The following is a 21,341-nucleotide window of genomic DNA, read 5'->3' on the forward strand; positions in this document are numbered from 1 at the left end:
GCAAGACAAGGCTGTCCATTCTCACCACTTTAATTCAATATTGAGCTGTTAGCACATGTGATAAAACAAGAAAAATAAATAAAAGGCATCCAGACTAAAAAGGATAAAGGCAAACTACCTGATGACATGGTAGAAAACCTGATGCAATCAGTAAAAAGAATCTTGTAGAACAAACACACGTGCTTAGTAAGGTGGCAGGATACAAGTTCAATACATAGAAATCAATTGCATTTTTATAAGCCAGCAATGAAAATTAGAAATAAAAATTAAAATCATGAAATACTTAGGGGAGAACTCTGACAAGAGATGTGCAAAACCTGTGAATTAAATATTAAAAAGCACTATTAAGAGAAATTTAGAAAGACCTAAATAAATCGAGAGCTATAACATACTCATCCATCAGAAGACATAACATACCCAAAAGATTATGCAGATTCGATGCAATTCCAACCACAATCCCAGCAGGCTTTGCTGAAGAAGTTGACAAACTGGTTTAATACTTTCTGCAGTTTGTCAGTTACCTGTAGTCAACTGTGGTGCAGAAGTCACTGATCCTCTCTCTGATGTATCATTAGAAGGTAAACCATAGCCTAACACTGTATCACCAGCCTACCTCATTCACCTCACCTCATCTCATCACATCACCTTAAGAATAAGAACGGTGGGTACAGTAAGACATTTTGAGAGAGAGAGACACCACCTTCATGTAGTTTTTATTACAGTACATTGTTATAACTGTTCTATTTTATCATAGTTGTTAATCTCTTACTATGCCTAATTTAGAAATTAAACTTTACTTTTGGTATATAAGTAAGGAATAAGTTAAAAAAAAGACGCCTGGGTGGCTCAGTTGGTTGGGCAGCTGCCTTCGGCTCGGGTCATGATCCCGGGGTCCTGGGATCGAGTCCCACATCGGGCTCCTTGCTCGGCGGGGAGCCTGCTTCTCCCTCTGCCTCTGCCTGCCTCTCTGTCTGCCTGTGCTCGCTCGCGCTCTCTCCCTCTGTCTCTGAAAAATAAATAAAATCTTAAAAAAAAAAAAAATATATATATATATATATATATATGGTTCCCAGTACTATCCTCAGTTTCAGGCAACCACTGAAGGTCCTTCAATGTATCCCCAGTGGGGAACGAACAAATCAATGGTACAGAATAGAGTTCATGTATACATGTAGCCACAATACATGGATATTTGATTTTTAACAAAGCACAAAGGCAGTTCTGTGTAGAAAGGATAGTTATTTAAATAAGTGACGACAAAACTATTTGAAATCACAGGCAAAAAAAGTCCATAAAACATCTAGATGAAAATATAGAATTTGGGTTTGTGTATTTGGGTTTGGCAAATATTTTTTGACTACACACCAAAAGCATGATTCATAAAAGAACAATAAAGGATGCTTCACCAAAAGTAAAAATTCTACTCTTAAAAATTATAGACTGGGGAAATATTTTCCAAAACATAAATGTGATAAATAATAGATGGCTTGTATCTTGATTTTCTAAACACCTCTTAGAACTCGTTTCCAAGAAAACAAACAGTTCTTATGTTTTTAAAAAGTGGGCGTAATATTTTAATACACACTTCATCAAAAAGGCACACGAATGTAAAATCAGCTCACGAAAAGATTCTCAGGCTCTTCAGTCATTAGGAAAATGAAAATTAAATTAAACCCACAATAAATTACCAGTACATACTTGTTAAAATGCCTAAAATTTAAAAAAGAAAATAGACCACACTAAGAGTTAGTGAGAATATAGAATTGAATGTCGTTGCATTTCAAAATGATCAGGCATAGGGAAATAAGCCAGATCTACTACTCCCTGTCTCAGAGCCAATAGAGAAATCATAATCATAATCATAATCAGTACATACTGTATGATTCCATTTATACAAATCCTAGAATATGTACACTCACATAGTTATAAACAGCACATCAGTGGTTATCTGGGGAGGGATGGGAAGAGGATAAAGGACAGGAGAGAAAAATTACAAAGGGTATGAGGAAATGTGGGTTTGTTGGATATGTTCATTATCTTGCTTGTGGCAATGGTTTCATGGGTAGGTTTATGTTAAAACTTATCAGATTGTGCTAAATACACGCAATTTATTACATACCAATAATATGTCAAGGAAACAATCACACTCTTTCACTAATAATTAACTAGCATGGTTATAAAAACCTTTGCCAATCTTCTCAGTAAAAAGCCTCCTTAGAGAAACTCTGAGGAGAAAATCAAAGCCCTCTTAGGTCATTTTCAGAGCTCCTCTCTTATACTTGAACTTGGAGTTGCATAGAACTAGAAAGAAGACCCAACTGCAAAAATTACCGCATAAGCAACATTCGGAACATTAATAAGCCAAGAAGTTATGAGGCAATATTATTCATTATATTTATTCTCAAAATACTTCAAGAGTCAGCTGAATCAGCTTATTTATAATCAAACTAAAAAAATTAATGAAGTGTTGTTGCAATTAATGAAAACCCAGACCATGAGGAGACTCCTAATTCCAATAAACAAGATGGCCACACTTCCCAATAAAAAGCTTAATAACTAAATACTGCTTTGTTCCAAAACGCCCTTTCTCAAAAGAGCACTTTAGATTTAATTTTTCATAAGCTGTTATCATAACTTGAAGGAACAGTTCATCTTTCTCTTACAAGAAATTCTACCATCTTTATTTTCCTGTTAATTTTTAAAGTTGAAAATGTACCATCCAGACATGGTTTATAATATGTTCATTAATACCAAATATTTGAAGTAAATTTAGAAAAAAAAATGTAACTGCAAACTACATCTTTACCCATCTTACATTCTGAAAGATTAAATGTAAAATGAGTCTTTTTTTTTTTTTTTTTTTTTTTTTTTTTTACCGAACAAGTGTTCACTGGAGCTTGTGGCATGCTAGGCATGGCTCCAGATACTAAGAGAACACAATGATAAACTAGATGTCGGTTCTGCCTTTAGGTTGCTAGGCGAATCCTCTAACACTGCTCCATGCCCAGATGTAAAGGTTATGTGTCCAGGACTAGCTCAGTCCACCTTCATTAAGTCCAGACCAACAGGCTACCTCACATTGTTATGGCTATAGATGTCCTACATATGGGCTCAAACTGCAGACCCTGGACCTCAGAGAGGGTAAGAAAGTGCAAATACTGGGTCACCCAAAAGTCATTTTGGAGCCTGGTAGTACAAAGCATTCTTCATCACTATTCTAGGAAGGCAGTAGAAACATTACTATTTACGGAGGTTGTGATGCTCAACATAGCAAATAGGGTTATAAGCTTCAGAGTCAGACAGAATCGGGTTAAAATCCTGGCTCTGTCCCTTAATAGACCTGTGGCCTTGATATGTGACTCAACCTCTGTAAGTCTCAGTTTTGTCTTTGAAAAAAATGTGCATAGAAATAACAGTATCTACCTCCTACAATTATTATCAAAATTAGAAAAGAAGTGCAGAGCAGCAAACAAAGTATCTTGTACAAAGTCATGTACCAAAAATAAAAGCTACTTGTAAGTCATGAAGCAAGCACTTACAATTCTTTTGGCCAAAACCAAAATTGTTGTTTGAGCTCAAAGTTTACAAATAAAATAAATAAAAAGATTATAGCTATATATAGTTATTGAAGTTTTGATCAAAGGTTTGAATCCCTATTGTTAGACAACTTATTTATAAGTTTATTTAATAAAACCTCTTTATAGTTCTTTCTATGTGCTAGGAACCAGTTTTTACAAATACTAACTCATTTAATATTCACAGCAGAACTATGGGAAGGTATTATTGCTATTATATATACATATATACATAATTTCAACTTAGGTGTGCCTATGGAATGTGTTTTGTTTTATAGGGCGGACATCAAGAAACAGAAATAAATACTGTTAAATTTTCCCAGAGCCAGGACTGTTTTTTTTTGTTGTCAGTAATACAGTGATGGTGATGAGACTTTTATGGGAAGATAAAAAGAGTTATTAGAATAGTTTCTACTAAACTAGTAGATGCCATGCAAGTTGGAAATCAGCAAATAGAGAAAAACATGATTACTTACTAACTCTTACATATAATAATTTATTTAATTTGAAAAAAATCACAATCTCACCAAGGTGTTGAAATAGGTCATTCCTAACCTCACTCTCCCTCATAAGAAGAACAACTAATAACTATTCAAAACAAGACACCAGTGAGAGAATCCTAGAACATGGAGTTGAGGCTGAAGTGCTCCTGTACCACAGAGACCAAGACAGACTACACTAGAAGGGTAAGAGAAGTAGCTACAATTGCCTGCATTGCCCTTTCCCCAGGGCAGTGCAGTACTACATGGTGAGGTCCCCCTGAGCCTCCAATTCCTCCAGGAAGGGAAAAAAACCCAACAACACAAAAACTGGCAGGGGCAGGGGATGGACAACAGTGCCTCCCAGTATTAGGGTCATGCCCTTACTCAGATCTCACCCCAAAGGGATTGCAGGGGAATCTGTGGGGCTTGATCACTGGGAATCGGAGTCTAATGAAGGGAGGAAAGGCTCACAACCACCAGCACACAGATCCTGGCAGGTCGAGTTCAGACCTGCCATGCCCAGCTAGCAGTCCCAATCAGCAGTTTTGCTCAGTTGCAGAACCTTGTCAGGGGCATACTCTGACCAGGGAACTTGGTGGGGTACAGGTCTGTCTGATAGGAACCCTCAAAGGAAGAGCTTTGCTGCCCCTAAAGCCCAGTTTGCCCATGCCCATGTAAGGAGTGGAATTGTTGTCACACCACCTGTGGAGTGTCTTCCAGCCCCTTCTCACCAGGAGGCTTGGCCACAGTTCATGGAAGCTGTGACGCCCAGTGGCTCTCCAGTTAAGGGCAGAAAAAGCCAACAGTTTCCCAAACAAAACCCATGGCCCTGTTCAACCAAAGATCACAGGGTGTGGATTAACTTGAGTTAAGACAAGAAAGAGCTTCACTGGTATCAGAGCTACATTTCTAGCTGCACCTGAACAGAGAATTAATTTGCAGTCCTACTCATCACTAAACAGACTTCACCCTGTCTGACCAAGGAAAGTAATCAGAGCATATGGAAAGCTGTGTAGCCCATTCAAAGACCCTATGTACGAGGTACTTGAACACAGAGCACAGACCATGGCTTCCCCCAATGAAAGAGCAAAACTAATGGCTTCACCTAAAATGAGAATTCAATGCATGCTGGCTTGATTTGGGTCCCTAAACAATGAGCTATGAAGGTACTAAGTCCCAGCTTAAAGACTTAGGGACTTAGGGACTTAGCCCTGCCAGGGTAGGGAAGCTAATTCATGGCCTTTTCTACTACTAAACATAAAATGCACTCCTGACTAGTAAGCCTGACCAGAGGATCCAGGCAAATGCAGAGCCTATGATACAGTCTTACTGAGGTAGGGAACCAAGTCAACAGTCTTGTTTCACTGTTGTCTGCTAGAGGCACACGCCAATCATACTGATCCTCAGAGCTTGAACAAAATGACAATAGTAAATCTTCACCTATCAGTAATGACTTTAAACATAAACAGATTAAATATGCTAATGGAAAGACTAAGAATGACTGAATACATTAAAAACAAGATCTAACAATGTGCTACGTGTAGGACACTGACCTGAGTCTTAAGGGCACACTGAGAGTGAAGGAATGGAAAAAGACATTTCAAGCAAATGATAACCAAAAACCAGAAAGCACAATAAAATGGAAGGGTAGCTAAACTTATGTCAGATAAAACAGACTTTGAAAATGGTAAAAAGAGGAATGCCTGGGTGGCTCCGTGGGTTAAACATCTGCCTTTGGCTCAGATCATGGTCCCAGGGTCTGGGAATTTAGTCCTTCATAGGGCTCCTTGCCCAACAAGGAGCCTGCTTCTCCCTCTCTCTCTGCCAATACCTCTGCTTGTGTTCTCTCTCTCTCTCTCTGACTAATAAATAAATAAAATTTTTAAAAAATGGTAAAAAGAGAAAAATGTCATTATATAATGATAAAATTGCCAATCCATCAAGAAGAAGATGTAATAATAGTAAATATTTATGAACCCAACTTTAGAGCATTTACATATACATAGCAAAAGTAACAGAGCTAAAAGGAGAAGTAAACAGTAATACAAATATCTCACTTTGGTGAGATACCAAAGTCCCTGACTAATAGTATCTCACTCCCAATAATGAATAGATTATCCAGTCAAAGAATCAATAAGGAAACAGCATATTTGAACAACACTATAGATCAAATGGACCTAATAGGCATATACTAAAGAGTCCATTCAACAAAAGCAGAAAAAATATTCTTCTCAAGTGCAAATGGAACATTATCTAGGAAGACCATATGTTAGACCACAAAACAAGTCTTAGAAAATTTAAGAAGACTGAAATCATACCAAGTATCTTCTCTGACCACAATGACATAAAACTAGAAATCAACAAGAGGAAAACTGGAAAATACATGAATACATGGAAATTAAGCAACACTCTCTTGAACAAACAGTGGATGAAGGAAGAAATTAAGAAATTAAAGAGGAAATAAGAAAAGTTTCTTGAAAACAACATCCCAAAACATGTGAGTGCAGCAAAAACAGTTCTAAGAAGGAAGTTCATAGCAATAAAAGCATACTTTAAAAGGCAAGAAAGGTCCCAAATAAGCAACCTAACTTGACGTCAGCCTTAAGGAACAGGGAAGAGAAGAACAAATGGATCTCAAAGCTAGCAGAAGAAAGGAAATAATAAAGATCGAAACAGAAATAAATGAAAAATTTAAAAACAATAGAAAAGGTTAACCAAACTAAAAGTTGGTTCTTTGAAAAGATAAACAAAATTTACACACCTTTACCTAGACTAAACAAGGAAAGATGAGAAAGGACTCAAACTGAGGTGCCTTCGTGGATCAGTTGGTTAAGCAGCTGTCTTCTGCTCAGGTCATGATCCTGGAGTCTCAGGATCGAGACCCACATTGGCCTCCCTGCCTGCTTCTCCCTCTGATTGTCTTCCCTCTCACTCTCTCATTCCATCTTTCAAATAAATAAGTAAATAAATAAATCGACCCAAATCAACACAATTTTAAATGAAAAAGAAGACATTACAATTAATAACATAGGAAATCAAAGAATCATAAGAGGCCACTACAAACAATTACACACTAACAAATGGACAACCTAGAAGCAATGGAAAAGCTGGTAGAAACATACAAATTACCAAGAGGGAATCAGGAAGAAATAAAAAAAATCTGAATAGACATCATAAGGAAATTCAATTCGTACAAAACTCTCTTAACAAACAAAAGTCCAGGACCAGATGGCTTCACTGGTGAATTTTACCAAACATTTGAAGAAGAATGAACACCAATCCTTCTTAAACTCTTCCAAAAAAACCAAAGAGGAGGGAATACTTTCAAATTCATTTTATAAAGCCAACATTATCCTGATACCAAAATCAGAAAAGGACACTACAAGAAAAGAAAACAAAACAGAAAAGGAAACTATGAGAAAAGAAAACTATAGGTCATTATCTCTGATGAATACTGATTTAAAAATTCTCAATAAAATACTAACAAACTGAATTTAGTGGCACTGAGAGATCATTTACTATGATCAAATAGGATTTCTCCCAGGGATGCAAAGATGGTTCAACATATTCAAATCAATCATTGTTATACATCATATTAATAGAATGAAAGAAATTAACCACATGATCATTTCAATAGACACAGAAAAAGCATTTGGCAAAATTTAACATCCATTCATGATAAAAACTCTTAGAAAATTAGGCATGAAAAGAACATATTTCAACATAATATAGGCCATATGTGACAAACTCACATCTAATATCATACTCCATAATGAAAGTTTGAAAGCTTTTCCTCTTAGATTGGAAACAAGACAAGGTGCCCACTCTGACCACACCTATTTGACATAGTCCTGGAAGTCCTAGCTACAGCAATCAGGCAAGATAAATAAATAAAATACATCACAATTGGTAAAGAAGAAATAAAATTATCTCTACTTATTATATTACAGAGAAACATATATAAATAAATTATTTATATTTATATATGTGTGTATATATATGGAATACATAGAAAACCCTAAAGACTGATTTATAGAGAAATCCTAAAGACTCAATGAAAAAAATGTCAGATACAAATAATGAATTCAGTAAAGCTGCAGGACACAAATTAATATACAAAACCCAGTAATGTTTCTATACACTAACAACTAATTTTCTGAAAGAAAAGAAAGAAAAAGAAATTGATCCCATTTATGATAGCATCAAAAATAATAAAATACTAGGAACAAATTTAATTAAGGAGTATAAGATCTCTTGTTGAAAGCTATAGGACATTGATGAAAGATATGCAAACAGAAACAAATAAGTAGAAAGATATCTTACATTCATGGGTCAGAAGAATATTGTTAAAATGTCAATACTACTAAAAGCCATCTATGATTCAACGCAATCTCTCTCAAGATACCGATAGAATTTTTTACAGAAGTAGATAAAACACTCTTAAAATGTATATATAACCACAAAAAGAAAAAAAAACCCCAAACAACAAAAGAAATCCTAAGAAAGGAAAAACAAAGCAGGAGCTATCATACTTCCTGATTTCAAGCTATACTGTAAATCTATAGTCATCAAAACAGCATGAATGGCATAGAAATGGACAAGGGAACAGAACTGAGAGTCCTGAAATAAACCCAAGCATGCAGAGTCAACTAATATTTGAAAAGGGAGCCAGGAATACTCAGCGGAAAAAAGACAGTGCCTTCAATAAATGGTGCTGGGAAAACTGGATATTCATATGTAAAAGAATGAAGCTAGATGCTCATCTTACACCACTCACAAAAATTAACTCAAAATGAATTGAAGAGTTCAATTTAGGACCTGAACCATGAAACTTCTAGAAGAAAACAAGAACAAAGCTCCTGGTCATGAGACTTGGTAATGCTTCTTTGGACATAACATCTAAAGCACAAGGAACAAAATAAAAGGTAAATAAGTGGGACTACATCAAACTAAAAAGCTTTTGGACAACAAAATATATTATCAACAATGTGAAAAGACAACCTATGGAATGTGAAAAAAAAATAGTTGCAAACCATACATCTGATAAGGGCTTAATATCCAAAACATATAAGGAACTCCTACAACTCAAAAGCCAAAAAGCAAATAGCCCAATTTAAAAATGGGCAAAGAACCTGAATAGACATTTCTCTAATAAAGGTACATGAAAGGTCAACAGGCCTGTAAAAAGATGCTCAAAATCCCTGGTCATTGGGGAAATGCAAATTAAAACCACAATGTGGTATCACCTAACACTTGTTAGAATGGCCATCAACAAAAAAGACAAGAGATAACAAATACTGTTATCAATGTGGAGAAAAGGCAAGCTTGTGTTGCTAAATTGTGAATTGGTGCAGCCACTATGGAAAACAGTATGGAGGATCCTCAAAAAATTAAAAAAAGGACTACCATATAATCCAACAAATCCACTTCTGAGAATGTATATCCAAAGGTACAGAAAGATACCTTACTGGGAAAGATATCTGTACGCCATGTTCACAGCTACATTATTTATAGTAGCCAAGACATGGAAACCACCTAAGTGTCCATCAACTAATGAATGGATAAAGTTGTGGGATATAAACACAATGGAGTATTATTCTGCCATAAAAACAAGGAAATCCTATCATTTTCTTCTTTTTTAATACTATCATTTCGACAACATAGATGGACCTTGAAAGCATTATGCTAAGTGAAATGTGTCAGACAAAGACAAGTACTATATGATCTCACTTACCTATGGAATCTAAAACCAACCAACTAACCAACAAAAACCCAAATTCATATAGAGAAAAAAAAAAAAGATCAGACGTGTGGTTACCGGATGTGGGGAGGTGAGGAAGGGGAACTGGAGGAAGGTGGTCCAAAGATACAAACGTCCAGTTATAGGATAAATAAATACTAGGGATATAATGCAAAGCCTGATGACCACAGCTAACAGTGCCATGTGATACATAGCAAAGTTGCTAAGAGAGTAAATCCTAAGAGTTCTCCTCACAAAGAGAACATTTTTTTCACTTTTTTTCTTTTCTTCTGTCTTTTCTGTTTATCTGCATGAGAAGAAGGATGTTTGCTGAACCTATTGTTGTAATCACTTTATAATCTATATAAATCACACCATGCTGTATGCCTTAAATGTATACAGTGATGTATGTTAAATATTTCTCATTAACACAGAAAAAAAAAATCATACTGTGTACTCCCTCTACACAAAAAACTACAAGGAAAAGTAGAACTAACCTTTCTTAATCACCTTCTGATTGCCAGGCCTGGGCTGACCCTCGTACATATCATCTCATCAATATTCACCATGGCTCTCCCATTTTGAAGACAAAGTCCAGAGAAATTAAAAACCATAAACCAAAGTCTCTCAAAAATAAGAGAGGAACCGGGTCCCTGAGAAACATTGAGTATGAACAGAAATCTCCAGTTTCTTCAAAAGTGAAAGCTACTGTCTACATGAACCACGTTAACTGTAACCATCTGGGATAAAGCTATTTTTGAATTTTTTAAATAAATAAATGTAAAACCATCATTTTTTTTCTCTAGCAAAAACTAAACATTTGCCAACACAAGTAAGGACCCACATGTACTGTAGCCTCCTTAGTTTCTCACTGAACTTGACATTCCCTACCTGGGGACAGGTACCATGGAGCAGCACAGTGGGACTGTCGTGGGGGCATTGAAATTACAGTGACCTCTCTGGGAAATAATTTTCCCATACGTATCCTAGCCAGTGGCCTAACTGTGACTTGGACTTCAGGAAAAGCCTAAACAAGTTTTACTTGATTTGGGGGCACAAGGAGAAGAAATCCAAGCGTTGTAGGAGAAAGAGCAGAAAACAGATTGAACGGGGAGTTCCTGAAAGCAGTGTGATCAGCAGTGTTAGAGCCCGAGAGTACCCAGGCCACCCAAACCCAAACCTTTAGCAGGGAGACACATTCACAGACGATCATTATGATCAAGGGCAGCAAGTACATGGAAGCAAGTGTGTGTAGAGTAATTGTCCAGAAGATCATTTTTGTGCCTCACAGAAGGAAACATGGAAGGTTCCAGCAGTTTCCAGAAGGTGCATGTGCTAGGTTTTGAGGAAAGAGTAGGAAGTAGTGGCATGAGGATAAGACATTTCCAGTGAAGGAAACGGCACAAAGGCCAGAGTAACTTAATATTCTCAGGGAACTGCGTTTAAGGTGCTAGATGGCTATGGTGTCAGATATGGGGAATTTCGTTTGAATAAGAAAACTATTTTATGTGCGTTACTATGATGTCTACAACACTAAAATCAGGTCCTTTTAAGTGCACACCCCATATGGCCCAGCATTTGGTGAGTATTCTCCCATTTAATACATCACTCTTCTTGGAGACAACTATTCTCATCCATATTTTGTAGAGAGGGAAACCCAAGCCCAGAGCATGAGGTAATGTGGTAACTGGATGCTCTGTCTAGAAAGTAGCAGGGACAAGATTTCAGTCCCAAGGTGTCGGACTCCAGAGAATGAGTTTGCAAGCATTACCACAATCTTCTCAGTATCTATCATGTTATAAGAGAGTGGAGCCCCATTTTCTCCTTGATAACAGGGACAGCACTGGGGCAGAAAAGCCCTTCCCTCTTGCAGCATGTAGGAAGGGGAACCGCTCTGGTATATATGACCCCGAAAGAATGGGACTGCATCAGCCACTGTCTAGTTCGCACAGAGAAGAGAGCAGATTTTCCATGAAAATGGAAAGGAGACCCTTCCTGGGAGGCGCTCTCAATGAGCAAAAGGTGAGAAATTTGGTGCATAACATTTAATCAAGGCTGAAATTCTGGAAAGTGAGGTTGGGAAGTTTTAGGTCCTTAGGTTAGATAGACATTCTGTGCCAAGGCTTGTCCCCCTGGTCAGAAGCAGGCGCTGCTTTGTACACAAGGCCACGCAAGGTTTCCTTCTGTGAGCAGGGCACCCTGTTTCCCAGGGATCCTGGGTCTCCAATGCACCCACGTATGTCACCCACTAAGTGACCCCAAGATATGGCAAATTACCCAACTGGACTCAGGGGCTCAAGGATTTACATTCTCTTGATTTTGCACCTATTCGTGGAAAGTCAAGTTCTCTTTTGGCTTCTATTTTTCACCTTTTATTTTTTTATTTTTTTAAGATGTTATTTATTTATTTGACAGAGAGAGAGAGAGATCTCAAGCAGGCAGAAAGGCAGACAGAGAGAGGAGGGATCAGGCTCCCTGCTGAGCAGAGAGCCCAATGCAGGGCTCGATCCCAGGACCTTGGGATCATGACCTGAGCAGAAGGCAGAAGCTTTAACCCACTGAGCCACCCAGGCGCCCCTATTTTTCACCTTTTAGATAAGTGTAGGAGAACTCTATTTGAGATATTAAAACAAGGCACTTCATCACTAAGAGTCTTTTCAAAATGAAACCCATAGTTTGGTTATCATTGTATCATCTACCAACTCTGTAATTCTATAGATGTCTGCCGGTGCCATCTTTTAACAAAGAGGTAAGGGAAAAGTGTTAACTTCTTTGGGTGAATTTACATTCCTAACCATGAAAATGGTCTGCTTTACATTTATTTCCCACCCTTCCTCCCCACCCCCCTCCCCTAAATGGACTGCTTTCAGATGACACTCTTGCCAACTGGTTTCCATTAAAAACAATTTAGTCTTTCTGGGCTGTCTTTGTAAGTAAACCTTAGATTATTCCAACTCAGGAAAGGCATACCATAGCTGTCTGGGACTGGGATGCCGAAGCACATTCTTTTAAAGAACCTGAATGATAGAACAGTTTTTAAAGCAAACTGCACCAGACCTAACAGAAAGACTGATCACACTGTTCTATTTTTCTAAAGGACCCACTGGCTTCCCCAAATCAGAAGAAAGACATACAGCATTGAGACCTTTATTATTTGTATATATTATTGATACTTTTATGATTTGCATTAAGATAGTGTAAATATAATAAATGAGATTGTATTCTTTTTTTAATATTCTAGGTATGAAAATTTTTAAATTTTTAATTTTTAAATTTTTTATAAACCTATAATATATTTATATCCCCAGGGATACAGGTCTGTGAATCGCCAGGTTTACACACTTCACAGAACTCACCAAAGCACATACCCTCCCCAATGTCCATAATCCAACCCCCCTTCTCCTAGCCCCCCTCCCCCCAGCAACCCTCAGTTTGTTTTGTGAGATTAAGAGTCACTTATGGTTTGTCTCCCTCCCAATCCCGTCTTTTTTCATTTATTCTTCTCCTACCCACTTAAACCCCCATGTTGCATCACCACTTCCTCAATGAGATTGTATTCTTAATGTTTGTTTTTTTTAAACATTTTTCATAGAAGACTTAACTCATGATGCTGGGTTCTAGGCTTTGCTTTTTCTCTTTTATGTTGTTTTAACACTGAAAGAAACATAAGCATTTCCTTCACTAAACATAATGTGTTTTCTTATCATCATGATTTATTGAAATAGCACCTAAAAAAGGTAACGTAGGGCAAACTGTTGTCTATTTATTTTACAGAGAATCCTCCTTTCACCGAAAATGGTCCAAAAAATCTCTCATTCTTTCCCGCCCTTTTATGTTCAGGCTCCACATCTTAAAGTGAAGAAGGCAGCAAATGAGGAAATTGAATTTGGACAAACAAGTTCAATGTCCACAGTAACTCCTGCAAATGTTTTCTTGAGAACGTTCAGGAGTTGAAGTGAAAGCCAGCTGAAGATCAGAAGAGACAATTTAAAGAATGACCTTACTCATCCCACCGTGGAACATACACAAAATGCCCATTAACCATGCTCCAAGTGTCTCCATCGTAATTAAGAAAACAATTGGCATTGTAGTCTCCTGTCACATCTTCCCCACTGGCCTACATTGGAACTTTTACCTGTTTTGTCAAGATAACTCAAGATTCATAGACAAAGAATTCACTTCTTGTCGGGATGGTTTTTCGAGGAGTTCAACTAAAAATTACTTTAGGTATCACCTTCACAAGGAAAACTAGTCAGTAGTATGCTGCCAAACTCTAACAGTGGGCTTTTAATTCATGCCACCAATAAGTAGAAGTTGATAGCATTCAAACTCATGTTAAAGCCTTTCGTCCATGAAAACGCAGAACAAATCAGGTCCACCTGCCCTCACCTCCTCCCTTCCCTGCACACCTGCAATTTTAATGCAGAAAATCACTTTGAATCTTGCGTCATGTCTTCTAAAATATGAGGTGTTTGCTGTCTATGGAAATTCCCTTGAAAACATAAAACCTTTGGAAGAGATTTCCACACTGCATTAGCAAAGCCATATTTTGTTTAGTTCACCATTTTTGTTAGGGACATTTTAGAATAGCAGTTGTCATAGGGCTCTATCCTATTAAGCAGACTACGTTGGCTGGTACCTTTGCGATCTTACATACAACTATGTGGATTTGCTCTGAACTTCTATTTGGCTTGATCAACCCTTAGAAAACAGTATGTGCCTTAGGATTCAAAGTTTGTTTTAAAAAGGCACATATATGCCTAGGAAAAGTTCTGGGAGAATACAGACTCAGAAATAAATAGTATTTATTTCTGGAGGTTAGGATTACATTTTTAAAAGGTGATTCTCCTTATCCTCCATTATATTTTTCCAAATAATCATCAACAAATATGCATTGGACTAATGATAAACAAATCAATTCAGTTTTTCTAAAAATAAAGATAATTCTGACCAGAGAGCATGTTTGAAAGCTTTTGAGAAGACAAATATGGCTTGGATTGTTTTAAGAACAGCCACATCTGAAGCTGGATATAGGTGCTAGAGTCTCTGTGGTTATGAAATTCCTGACAAGCGCCACGGAAGATGAGTTTTTTTTTTTTTTTTTTAAATCACTTTCCAGTTTGCTTTCTTCTGACTCAGAACCTGGGTTTAATAACAATGCATTGAAATTATGCTTTTTGAAAAACTATTACTTTAGATACGTTGATTTCCAAGCTTTTTAGGACTAAGATGCAATGTCTTGTTATAACAAGTGAGTGCGAAATCTACAATAAGACCGTGTATTTATATTTACATTCATATTTCATTGTTTAGCTCAAGCTGTTATACCCTAATAAGCAAATTAACCTTTAATGACTTGTCTCTTGAGATTATAGTAATGGACCTTTTAAACTATTTAAAAGGATGATCTACAAATTGTAATTATAATTACATGCAATGTGATTATTATTACATGCAATAAATTATAATTATAATTTTTTTGTGATGATCAAGTGATCAGTAAATACGCTATTTATTACCCCATTAGGACTATTATTATCTACACCATAGGTAGGCAAGCCTTGTTTATCACTTGTTTGGGTACAGCTTATGAGCTAACCATGGTTTTCACATTTTTTGTTTTGTTTGCTTTTATATTTTTGAGTGACTGGAAAAAATCAAAACAAAAATAGTATTTGTGAAATGTGAAAATAATATGAAATTCAAATTTCAGTGTCCACAAAGTTTTACTGGAAGAGAACTGTGCTATTCTTTTAAGTCTGCCTGTGGTGGCTTTTTGCATTACAAATGCTTCTGAAAAGAACTGTGACAACATCTAAAATACTTATTAGTTTATCTTTTTTTTTTCTTAAGATTATTTATTTATTTATTTGACAGAGAAAGAGAGAGATCACAAGTAGGCAGAGAGAGATGGGAAAGCAGGCTCCCTGCCGAGCAGAGAGCCCAATGTGGGACTCAATCCCAGGACCCTGGGACCATGACCCAAGCAGAAGGCAGAGGTTTTAACCATTGAACCACCCAGGCACCCCTATTCGTTGATCTTTGATACAAAAAGTGCTTCCAAGGTGGTTCTGAATATCGTCTGTATTTCCCATCATCAGTCTCTAGATGGCAGAAAAGATCCTTAAACTGGGGGGGGGGGGGTGTTATCAGGTTATAGAAGATATTTACATTCCCAATTAAATCACCCCCTAAAAGTCAGCCCTTCCAACAGCACAAGACATTTTTTCTATGCATGTTCTATAATCCAAAAATTAAACATCTAAAAGAAACCAAAGGATACATTTAGTCTAGAACTACTGTCTGTACTGAAATTTAGCATTTATTCGCTCCTGCCTTAAATAAATAAATATTATATAAATCTACACCATTAACAAGGCTTCTCAGGTATCACCAATACATTAAATTGTAATAAATTTAAAGTGTACAATGTGATGATTTGGTATAAGTGTATATTGTGAAATGATTACTTCAACTAAGTTAATTAACACACCAATGACCTCACATAAATACTTTTTTTTTTTTTTTAATGAGAATGCTTAGGATCTATTCTCTTAGCAAATTTCAAGTATGCAATATACAACACAATACTATTAGCTATAGTGAGCCTGCTACACATTAGACCTTCATAGTCTTTTCACCTCGTAAGTGAGTTTATATCCTTTTATAAGCCTGTCTTCCTTCTTTCCAACATGTCACACACACACACACACACCCCAACCACTTTCCTACTCTGTTTCTATGAGTTGACTCTTTAGTTTAGATTCCATATATAAGCGGACAAGTCTGACTTATTTCATTAGCATAAAGCCCCCAAGTTTCATCATGTTGCCATGAAAGGCAAGATTTCCTTCCTTTTTAAGGCTGAGTAATATTTCATTATGTTTATATACAAATATATGTATGTATGTACATATACACTACAGCTTTTTTATCATTCATCTGTCAGTGGGCACTTAGCTTGTTTCCAACCATGCTTCTTCAGTTGTAACTTGCCTCTAAGATTCTTCTCTTTAGAGACTGAATTATACTTGCTAAGCCTGTAGGTTATGCCAACTGGGTTTAGAATTAGTTGGCTTGTAAGTGTGTAGAGAACTAACTTGTTTGGTTTTAGAACTTGATTCCCCCCCCCCCCCCACCGCCTCGCATTGTGTAGTCACAGCTACAGACCAGGCAGATTTTATGCATGAATCAAGAAAAGCAAGGTGAGGGGGTCCCCACACACATTGCTGGTTCATATTTACTAGTCCATGAAAACCAAATCTGTATCATCGGGATGCTATTCACTCATGTTCTTTTCAACTGCAGGTTTCTCATTTCTCAACAAGAGGACAAAAAACTCTTACACCACTTCCCAGACACATCAAAGACAAGGCTGCTGGCACTCCTTTCATCCCCCTCACATGCTCTCCCATCATTTCTGTCCCCCTTCATTTTTTCTGTAACTTCCGGTTATAAACTTTCCCACGGAAACAGAAAGTTAAAACAGGACAAGGATAACCCGATGCCAATCATACATTTTCCTATACAACAATCATGCACCTGAGAATTAACAACGGGTCTATACAACCAGCTAATAACCAATGAACATTGATATTTCCCCCAGTTAACCTCAGAATATTTTTCAGAGACCTGTGGTTGAACAGGAATGTAATCTAAAGTCAGGCTTCCCATCAGTTTGCTGGGTTTCCCCAGTTCTCCTTTAATCTAGAACAGTCTCTCCCCTCGCTGCCTCTACAAACACTTCTTTTCATGATGCTGAGTTTTTAGGAGATTGGGTCCTTTGCCTTGCAGAATTCACATTCTGGATTTCTCTGATTGTCATTATTTTTCTATCATTTTATATATTACCGTAAATTGGGGCTTAGGTCTAAAAGTTTAACACTATGATGCTGTATACTTCATATTGAGCTATCCCACTTTGGGTTATAAGAGTTTGATCAGCTTGTTGTGGTATTGGTCACCATTACAAAGGTCTGATTTTTCCCTTTGCCACTGGCAAATAATCAGTGAGGTTGTACCTTGTCGTTCTGCAAACATCTTTTAGCCCAACAACCTTTGCAAGTAATGGTGTCAGTTTGCCATGAGAATCAATATTTCATTAAGAACTGAGAAACAGTAATTTTCTAATTTATTATTCCTTCCCTTTTCATTAGCTGGCGTTATCCTATAAAGGTGGGTTTTGTCTCATCAACTGAGAATCGCCTAGGGTTCCTTCTAAAAAGTCAAAGTCAGTGCTGGGTCCTTTACCTTTAATTCCCATTTTCCAAAGTAAAATCCTTTACCTTTAATTCCCATCTTCCAAAGTAAGGATTTAATTCCCATTTTCCAAAGTAAGTAACAGTTGTCTTCAACTGAAACAAATTAGCTCTCTCTCTCTCTCGAGAGAGAGAGAAATGCATGAGAGAAAAATGCATGAATTCATACATTTTTATTTTCATATTTTTACAACCAATTCAATATGATATTTGATGCTCTGTTTGGCCTGTGAGAGCATCCTCCAGCTGGATTCTTTAGCATGTTTTTTAATCTTTGATGTAAAATGTTCTTCTGGGATCTCTTTCCACAGCTGAGACCAAACAGCAGCCTCTCCTCTCTCTCCATGTCCTAGCAGCACCTCCACTGAAGAAATCTTCTACTTCCTTCTAGACTTTGTCATTCAATAACTTGAAAACCCTGGATTGCATCCTCCCACCCCCGGCCAAACCTTTGCTGAGCACATCAAATGGCACTGAGAACCCCTGCAAATTCAAACACAATCATGAAGAAAGGCTAGCTCCTCTTGAAATGTCTTCATTGTTTCTCTTACCTTGCATAGTAGTCATTGGGTGGAACCGCTTCTTGAAAGAACTGGAACTGGTATAAATAAAGCCCAATCAAGTGTCCCGCAGTGAAAATAGCCAGCAGAACACAGAGACAGCTGAACAGCAATGGATCGAACGTTCGGCACCAGGACCACCAGGTGCACAGACCCAAAAATACAAAGAAGTATACAGATGAGGTCAAAGATGGCAACATCATACCTGAGGAAGAAGAGATATCGTCAAGACTCACTGCACAGAACTGGAAAAGCATTTACCACTCAGGAAATGTAACTCTTGGGAGATTATGTACATTTCCTTTGTGTGTTTCCAGGGATGGATCAAGTTATCAAAGTATGAACCACATTTTATTTATAAAATCAGAACTTATGCTATTTTTGTTGCGAAACAAATTCAGACATAAAATGATATTTGTAAATATAAGTAGAAATAGAAGATCATGAAGTTCTTCCCATGATGTTTGAGCAGAATAAATATCTATTTTTCATATGAACAGAATTTAGCATATTTGCTTGCTTGCTTCCATCTTTCTACTTTTCCCCCTAATTTTTCAGGAATACTTGTGTGTCTATTCCAACTTTCCCTGATATCATTTTTTATAATAACTCACTTTTTTTTGGTTAAGTAGGATTCATATCAATATTACATCTGTGGCAAAGTCTCACTAAAACTTTGCCCTACCCAACCATATTGGGATCGCACTATTAGCAAAAGGGGGCACGTAAAGTGAGGTAATTCTTTGGCAGGCATTTAAAAACTCTTGCTGGGCGGGGGATGGGACATCTTGAAATGACTCTTTGTTAAAATATTGCGATATACTTCTTGAGGAATTCTATTCTCTTTCCCACTTTTTAATTTTCCTCACATTATTTATCTTATGCAACTTCCACGAAGAGGTATGGACTGAACTTCACAGCGGCTCTAGAGCAGCTGCCAACAGCGCCATGGAAGGAGGGAGAAGATGGAGATAACATTATTATGGAACAAGCGGTCGGCAGCCAAGATTTCAAGGAAGTGAGTGTCCGTGTTGAAAGATTACAATCTGAGGAAGAAAAATAGTATATCCTGGAGAGTTAAATTAAGATTGCTAACGGCCCAATGTAAACAGACATGCTTTCAGAAGGCACACATGTGGCTCTGGAGGGCGGGGGAAGGGGCGGGCGACGACACATCAACATGGTTCATCAGAGCCCATTGCCCTTCATGGGCTGTGGGGAGAGGAAGAGTAGTGGTTTTTTGGATCTACACCTAAAACATAAATCACTTTTAGATATAGGAAAAGATGGCTTTACGGAGGTTGACAGAAACCAACTGAACACACAAATGCTAGAACTGAACCAGATAAATGACTTCTGTGTGTGTGTGTGTGTGTGTGTGTGTGTGTGTGTATGTGTACACGAGGCCAGTTTTCCAGCAGGTACGGTTACGAGTTTTGTGTCACAAATCAGAATTGTGTCTTTCTGCATTTTCTCCTCAGCCATGTCCTTCATTATTCACCAAAGCACTACTTGTGCTCCATCCAGTGCCAGAAACGCTCACCTGACGAACCGAGTAAAATCGTCACCACGACCTTTCCTGCGGTGGTGATCATGTTGCCAATAAACTCTTTAAGCTTGGAGGCCACGGAGGCGAGTCTGCGGAACATTTTTAACTTTGTGCTCTCTTCCACATCGCCTTCGACACCGTCCCCTTCATCCAAATCCTCTTCATAGATCAGCGCCTCTTCTGCATCTAATTTTTCCCCTCCAGCCTAAATAAAGGAGAAACAGAAAACACTGCAGTCCAGACCTCTGCCTCCCCGCCCAGCAGATTACATGGTTTGTAATTTGTGGGTCAGTCAGTGAGGTGAACTTCACAAACCGGCAGAAAAATGCAGACAACCACTTACGTCCCCCTCCAGGCCTCTGACAGTTGCTTGTGGAAGCCCAAGTCACTTGGATCTTTCCCGAAGAAGTAAACAAGAAACATCACCTATCATAGAACCCTGAACAGTGTGTTGTCTGAGACACAGGAACTCATTTTTTTTTTACAGGCAGAAGAAACAGAAACATCTCTCAAGCGCTTAACTTTCATCAGTCTGGGTTTGGTTCCTCACATTTATAGTTTGCCACTAAGCTGATAGGTAGTGTGAGGAGAATATCCATGGCTTTAACCAAAATGGTGAGTCCAACTCTTGCTTATGAAACCCCTTTTCTTTCTGAAGTCAATTCTGTCCACTATCCTAGTGTTTCCTGACAACAGGAGCGTGAGTGGTCCTGGGTTTGGTCCTGGGTTTACTTGACTAGATACAGTCACTTCTTATGTTATTCTTTCAGAGAATGATACACTCATTCTATCCTGAATGATTCAGCCCCTCAGTATGATCATCAGAGATTTAGGGAAGAAACTCATGGGCAGAATATATACATATTTCTATGCATTATTTTAAAAACTGGGTATACAAGGTGTTTTTGACCGTTTTGATTTTAAAGAATACATAGAAATTTTTCTTGGCCAAGAACAGTCTTTCCCTAGAAGGCTTGAATTTTTTAATTGTTAGAAATATAAGCCATCATTTTAAGACAAAAGGTTGTTTCAGATGAATGAGGTTTTGTTTGCAATTGCCGTAGGCTGGCAGTCTTCTCTTAATCCCAATTGAAAAGACTGTACTGGCTGCAGAAACAAAAGGTTTTTTACGTCCAGTTCAGACATCTCTTTAAGGCTTAAAGAGTATAGCCCAGCC

The 21,341-nt window shown here is 37.6% G+C and overlaps 1 protein-coding gene across 4 annotated transcripts in view; it reads right to left on the bottom strand.

Moving 5' to 3' along the window:
• PIEZO2 (piezo type mechanosensitive ion channel component 2) overlaps positions 1 to 21,341 on the bottom strand; it is a 451,560-nt gene that overhangs the window by 163,554 nt on the left and 266,665 nt on the right. For all 4 annotated transcript variants that reach the window (XM_032309673.1, XM_032309672.1, XM_032309670.1 and 1 more), the window contains exons 6-7: positions 20,159 to 20,369; positions 18,607 to 18,820 (exon numbers count right to left, since the gene is read on the bottom strand). In XM_032309673.1, coding sequence (XP_032165564.1) covers positions 18,607 to 18,820; positions 20,159 to 20,369 — 425 coding nt within the window. The remainder of the gene's footprint in view (positions 1 to 18,606; positions 18,821 to 20,158; positions 20,370 to 21,341) is intronic.

Source organism: Mustela erminea, chromosome 13 (genome assembly GCF_009829155.1).
Source record: "Mustela erminea isolate mMusErm1 chromosome 13, mMusErm1.Pri, whole genome shotgun sequence".
In the NCBI taxonomy this organism is placed as follows: Eukaryota; Metazoa; Chordata; class Mammalia; order Carnivora; family Mustelidae; genus Mustela; species Mustela erminea.